This window comes from Mandrillus leucophaeus, unplaced genomic scaffold, assembly GCF_000951045.1.
Source record: "Mandrillus leucophaeus isolate KB7577 unplaced genomic scaffold, Mleu.le_1.0 Scaffold112, whole genome shotgun sequence".
In the NCBI taxonomy this organism is placed as follows: domain Eukaryota; kingdom Metazoa; phylum Chordata; class Mammalia; order Primates; family Cercopithecidae; genus Mandrillus; species Mandrillus leucophaeus.
Genome location: NW_012099432.1, coordinates 1147091 through 1153523, shown reverse-complemented (window position 1 = coordinate 1153523; position 6433 = coordinate 1147091). Strand labels below are relative to the sequence as shown.

General features: G+C 50.5%; 1 protein-coding gene across 1 annotated transcript in view; it reads right to left on the bottom strand.

Annotated features, from left to right (window-relative positions):
- Nucleotides 1-6433, bottom strand: part of SLC44A2 (solute carrier family 44 (choline transporter), member 2) — a 28511-nt gene that overhangs the window by 14981 nt on the left and 7097 nt on the right. The window contains exons 3-8 of the mRNA XM_011994576.1: nucleotides 6080-6164; nucleotides 5791-5901; nucleotides 5641-5701; nucleotides 5427-5550; nucleotides 5226-5309; nucleotides 5021-5133 (exon numbers count right to left, since the gene is read on the bottom strand). Coding sequence (XP_011849966.1) covers nucleotides 5021-5133; nucleotides 5226-5309; nucleotides 5427-5550; nucleotides 5641-5701; nucleotides 5791-5901; nucleotides 6080-6164 — 578 coding nt within the window. The remainder of the gene's footprint in view (nucleotides 1-5020; nucleotides 5134-5225; nucleotides 5310-5426; nucleotides 5551-5640; nucleotides 5702-5790; nucleotides 5902-6079; nucleotides 6165-6433) is intronic.

The following is a 6433-nucleotide window of genomic DNA, read 5'->3' as shown; positions in this document are numbered from 1 at the left end:
CCCCCTACTTGGAATCATAATCATGTGCTGCCAGGGTCTAACTTCTCTTTTTTTTGAGATGCAGGCTCACTCTGTCACCCGGGCTGGAGTGCAGCGGCACGATCTGGGCTCACTGCAACCTCCACCTCCAGGGTTCAAGAGATTCTCCCTGCCTCAGCCTCCTGAGTAGCTGGGATTACAGGTGCCCACTACCATGCCCAGCTAATTTTTGTATTTTTTAGTAGAGACAGGGTTTTGCCATGTTGGCCAGGATGGTCTCGAGCTCCTGACCTCAGGTGATCCGCCCACCTCAGCCTCCCAAAGTGCTGAGATTACAGGCGTGAGCCACCACGCCCAGCCAGGATAGCTGTTGAATGAATGAATGAATGAGCAGGTGTCAGGATGCTGCATGGCTAAGACCTCTCTCTGACCCCCTCGCCACCTTATAACAGTGATTCTCAGGAGTGGCCTGGGTATTAATATGTAGAGCAGCATTAGAAATTTTCAGCATTCTTCTTAGCTTGCAAACTATAATTATAAAATAAAGACAGGCTTGGCCGGACGCAGTGGCTCGCACCTATAATCCCAGTACTTTGGAAGGCCAAGGCAGGTGAATCACAAGGTCAGGAGATCGAGACCATCCTGGCTAACACTGTGAAACCCCATCTCTACTAAAAATACAAAAAATTAGCTGGGCATGGTGGCACATGCCTGAGTCCCAGCTACTTGGGAGGCTGAGGCAGGAGAATCACTGCAACCCGGGAAGGAGAAGTTGCAGTGAGCCAAGATTGCGCCACTGCACTGCACTCCAGCCTGGGCGACAGGGTGAGACTCCGTTTTGAAAAAAAAAAAAAAAGACAGGCATGGTGTGGTGGCTCATGCTTGTAATCGCAGCACTTTGGGAGATAAAGTAAAAAAAAAAATCAAGCTACCTAAAATGCCAACACCCAGCTAGAAACCTACTATTTTTTTGGTTGCATTGAGTATATTACTATTACTTTAAGACAGGGTCTACCTCTGTCATACAGGCTGGACTGCAGTGGTGCCATCGTAGCTCATTGCAGCCTCAGCTTCCTTGGCTCAAGTTATTCTCCCACCTCAGCCTCCCAAGTCGCTGAGACTACAGGTGCATAGAGCTAATTTTTTTTCTTTTTTTTTTTGAGACGGAGTCTCTCTCTGTCACCCAGGCTGGAGTGCAGTGGCGTGATCTCGGCTCACTGCTACCTCTGCCTCCCAGGTCCAAGTGATTCTCCTGCCTCAGCCTCCCAAGTAACTGGGACTATAGGCACGTACCACCAAGCCTGGCCAAGTTTTTGTATTTTTACTAGAGACGGGGTTTCATCCTGTTAGACAGGATGGTCTCAATCTTCCCTGACCTCCTGATCTGCCCGCCTTGGCCTCCCAAAGTGCTAGGATGACAGGCGGAAGCCACTGTGCCCGGCCCCCAGATAATTTAAAAATTATTATTATTATTTATTTATTTAATTTTTTTTTTGAGACAGAGTCTCACTCTGTTGCCCAGGCTGGAGTGCAATGGCACGATCTCAGCTCGCTGCAGCCTCTGCCTCTCAGATTCAAGAGATTCTCCTGCCTCAGCCTCCCAAGTAGCTGGGATTACAGGCATGCGCCACCATGCCCATCTAATTTTGTATTTTTATTAGAGATGGGTTTTCACCATGTTGTTCAGGCTGGTCTCGAATTCCACTTTAAGTGATCCACCCACCTCAGCCTCCCAAAGTGCTGGCATTACAGGTGTGAGGCATGGTGCCTGGCCTTAAATTTATTTTTGGCAATGGGATCTCACCGTGTTGCCCGGGGTGGAATGCAGTTGCTTGATCATGGCTCACTGCATCCTCAAACTCCTGGACTCAAGTGAATCTCCTGCTTCAGCCTCCCAAAGTGCTGGGATTACAGGCATAAACCTGCCTAGAAACCACTGTTTTCTTTTTTTTAAAGACGGAGTTTCACTATTGTTACCCAGGCTAGAGTCCAATGGCAGAATCTCAGCTTACGGCAACCGCCAACTCGCGAGTTCAAGTGATTCTCCTGCCTCAGCTTCCCAAGTAGCTGGGATTATAGGCATGCGCCACCACGCCCAGCTAATTTTGTATTTTTAATAGAGATGGGGTTGGCCGGTTGTGGTGGCTCACAACTGTAATCCTAGCACTTTGGGAGGCCAAGGTGGGCAGATCATGAAGTCAGGAGTTTGAGACCAGCCTGACCAACATGGCGAAACTCCATCTCTACTAAAAAAAAAAAAAAAAAAAAAAAAAAAAAAAAAAAAATTAGCTGGGCGTGGTGGTGGGGGCCAGTAATCTCAGCTACTCAGGAGACCGAGGCAGGAGAATTGCTTGAATTCGGGAGGCAGAGGTTGCAGTGAGCTGAGATTGTGCCACTGCACTCCAGCCTGGACAACAGTGCGAGACTCTGTCTCAAAAAAAAAATAATAAGGCCGGGCACAGTGACTCACGCCTGTAATCCCAGCACTTTGGGAGGCTGAGGCAGGCAGATCATGAGGTCAGGAGATCGAGACCATCCTGGTTAATACAGTGAAACCCCATCTCTACTAAAAATACAAAAAATTAGCCGGGTGTGGTGGTGGGCACCTGTAGTCCCAGCTACAATGGAGGCTGAAGGAGGAGAATGGCGTGAACCTGGGAGACGGAGCTTGCAGTGAGCCGAGATCGCACCACTGCACTTCAGCCTGGGTGACAAAGCGAGACTCTGTCTCAAAAAAAAATTAGCCGGGCATGGTGGCAGGCGTCTGTAGTCCCAGCAACTTGGGAGGCTGAGGCAGGAGAATGGCGTGAACCCAGGAGGCAGAGCTTGCAGTGAGCCGAGATTGCGCCACTGTACTCCAACCTGGGCGACGGAGCGAGACTCTGTCTCAAGAAAAAATAATAATAATAATAATAATAATAAAAATAAAATAAAAATAGAGATGGGGTTTCTACATGTTGGTCAGGCTGATCTCGAACTCCCGACTTCAGGTGATCCACCCACCTCAGGCTCCCAAATTGCTGGGATTATAGGCGTGAGCCACCACACCAGGCTAGAAACCACTATTCATATGAATATTTTACTATGAGTGTCCTCAGATTGGATTACCAAGCAGTTTTCTTCTAGGAAAGTTCAAGGAATAATCAAAATATGGGCCGGGCACAGTGGCTCATGCCTATAATCCCAACACTTAGGGAGGCCAAGGCGGGAGGATTGCTCAAGCTCAGGGAGTTCAAGACTAGCCTGGGCCACATAGGGAGCGCCTGTCTCTACAAAAATATTTAAAATTTAGCCAGGCATGATGGTGCATGCCTGTGGTTTCAGCTGCTTGGGAGGATCACTTGAGCCCAGAAGGTCAAGGCTGCAGTGAGCTGTGATTATGCCACTGAACTCCAGCCTGGGTGACAGAGTGAGACTCTGTCCCAAAAAACAAATCAAGGCTGGGCATGGTGGCTCACATCTGTAATCCCAGCAGTTTGGGAGGCCAAGTCAGGCAGATCACAAGGAAGTTAAGACCAGCCTGGCCAACATGGTAAAACCCCGTCTCTACTAAAAATACAAAAAAAATTAGCCAGGCATGGCGTTGGGCACCTGTAAACCCAGATACTCAGGAGGCTGAGGCAGGAAAATTGCTTGAACCCGGGAGGCGGAGGTTGCAGTGAGCCGAGGCTGTGCCACTGCACTTCAGCCTGGGCGACCAAGACTCTGTCTCAAAACAAAACAAAACAAAACAAAAACTCAAAAACAACAAAAATCCAAAATATGAAGCATTGTTTTGTTGAGCACAATATTGTGCCTCTGGATTCCATAGGCCTGAACTAAACAGGCCCCTACACATATTTTATCTGCACATTACCTCCTTGTCATTTAGTTTGCCAACTAGAAATATATATTACCCTCATTTTACAGAGAAAGAAACTGAAGCAGGCCAGGCATGGTGGTTCATGCCTGTAATCCTAGCACTTTTGGGGGCTGAAGTGGGCAGATCTCCTGAGGTCGGGAATTCGAGACCAACCTGACCAACATGGAGAAACCCCGTCTCTACTAAAAATACAAAATTAGCCAGGTGTGGAGGTGCATGCCTGTAATCCCAACTACTCAGTAGGCTGAGGCAGGAGAATTGCTTGAACCCAGAAGGCGGAGGTTGCAGTGAACCAAGATCACGCCATTGCACTCCAGCCTGGGCGACAAGAACGAAACTCCATCTCAAAAAAAAAAAGAGGCCGGGCGCGGTGGCTCACGCCTGTAATCCCAGCACTTTGGGAGGCAGAGGCAGGTGGATCACGAAGTCAGGAGATCGAGACCAACCTGGCTAACACGGTGAAACCCTGTTTCTACTAAAAATTCAAAAAATTAGCCGGGCGTGGTGGCGGGTGCCTGTAGTCCCAGCTACTTGGGAGGCTGAGGCAGGGGAATGGCGTGAGCCTGGGAGGCAGAGCTCGCAGTGAGCAGAGATCGCGCCACTACACTGCAGCCTGGGCAATAGAGTGAGACTAGGTCTCAAATAAAAATAAAAAAAAAAGAGAAATTGAAGCACAGTTAGGTTGAGGCACTTGCCCAAGGAATTGGCAAAGCCAGGATTTGAACCTCTGCTATTCTGGTACCATAGTATGCATCCTTAACTACAGTGCTGAGACATTTTTTCTTTTTCTTTTTTTTTGAGACGGAGTTTCGCTCTTGTTGCCCAGGCTGGAGTGCAATGGCGTGAACTCGGCTCACTGCAACCTCTGCCTCCCAGGTTCAAGCGATTCTCCTGCCTCAGCCTCCCTAGTAGCTGGGATTACAGGTATATACCACCATGCCCAGCTAATTTTGTATTTTAAGTAGAGATGGGGTTTCTCCATGTTGGTCAGGCTGGTCTCGAACTCCTGACCTCAGTGATCTGCCTGCTTTGGCCTCCCAAAGTGCTGGGATTACAGGTGTGAGCCACCACACCCAGCCTGACATTTTCTTTTTTTTCCCTGATGGGCCATTTCCATGGGAAAGGGCAGGGCAGTGTGCAGATGCAGGAAAGAGGAGTCACAGGGAGGGGGTAACCTACCGTAGCCCAGCACCAGAATCACCATAATGATCATCACCCAGACCATAATGCCAGCCAGGAAGCGGAGCAGGATGATGAATAGGAGGCTCATTGCCATAGCAATGACCAGGCCTCTGGGGAAAAGAAAATGGTCATGAACAGACTCCATCCCCAGCCAGGCTTAGAAAGGGCAGCCAGGGGAGAGGCCCCTTCCCTCCTGACTTACATGATAATCCAATACCAAGAGACGGTGTAATCTTCAAATATGCGCATGGCGAGTTGCCGCGCCTCTAGGACTCCATTGGCTTTCCTGGGGGAAGGAGACCGAGGCTCAGGTCAGACCCTCTTCTGTGATCAGGTCAACCCCAGGGGATGCCTGTCCCACCCAGGAAAGTGCGACCCCGGTGTGGTGCGCCAATCTCCTCACTTAGCGCCCTCCACCAGGTCCGTGATGTTTTTCCGGGAGCCATGCCCATCCTCATAAGTCGTCTCATTGCCCACCATCAGGACACCCTTGTGGGCGTGGATGGCGGGGAAGCATCTCCGGGCCACTGCATGGAGCAGAGGATGGGACCAGTCAGGCTGAGCCTCTGCACAGCCTCCCTGTCCCCACCTGAGTCTCCTGGGATCCCCTGACTCACAGGGTTTGCTGGGGATGAGGACAGCAGGGCAGTCACCATCTCGAAGCACCTCAGCCACTCCCTGCCAAGAGAGATGGAGGGAGGTGAGTCCCCAAGGCTAGTACACTGCCGCTGCCCATACCTGGGCTCTCAGGACAGTCTACAACTCACTTTATTGTCCTTGAAGCCAGGAACACAGAACTGTTTATAGTACTCAAAGTCCCGGGAGCTGCGAGCATTCAGGTACGTGAGGTAGCGGTCGGGGCATTTTTCCACGCAGATCTGGGCGGGGAGAAGGAAGGCATTGGGTGGGGTTGGGACAGACCGCTCAGGACAGAGGTCCCAGCCCACATTCACAGGGGGAAAAGGATGGAAAGTGGGGAGAGGAAAAAGGGAATGGTGGGGAGAGGAAAAAGGGAATGGTGGGGAGAGGAAAAAGGGAATGGTGGGGACAGGTTACCTGGGGAGTGGGACATTGGAATTCCAGCAGAACCAGGGGGCTGGCACATTTCACAATGTTGAAATAAAACAAGTAGGGTTTGTTCCTGGAGTTGGAGAAGGGAGAATGGAAACTGTTAAGAATTCTTCTTTTTGGCCGGGCGCGGTGGCTTAAGCCTGTAATCCCAGCACTTTGGGAGGCCGAGACGGGCGGATTATGAGGTCAGGAGATCGAGACCATCCTGGCTAACACGGTGAAACCCTGTCTCTACCAAAAAATACAAAAAATTAGCCGGGCGAGGTGGCGGGCGCCTGTAGTCCCAGCTACTCGGGAGGCTGAGGCAGGAGAATGGCGGGAACCCAGGAGGCGGAGCTT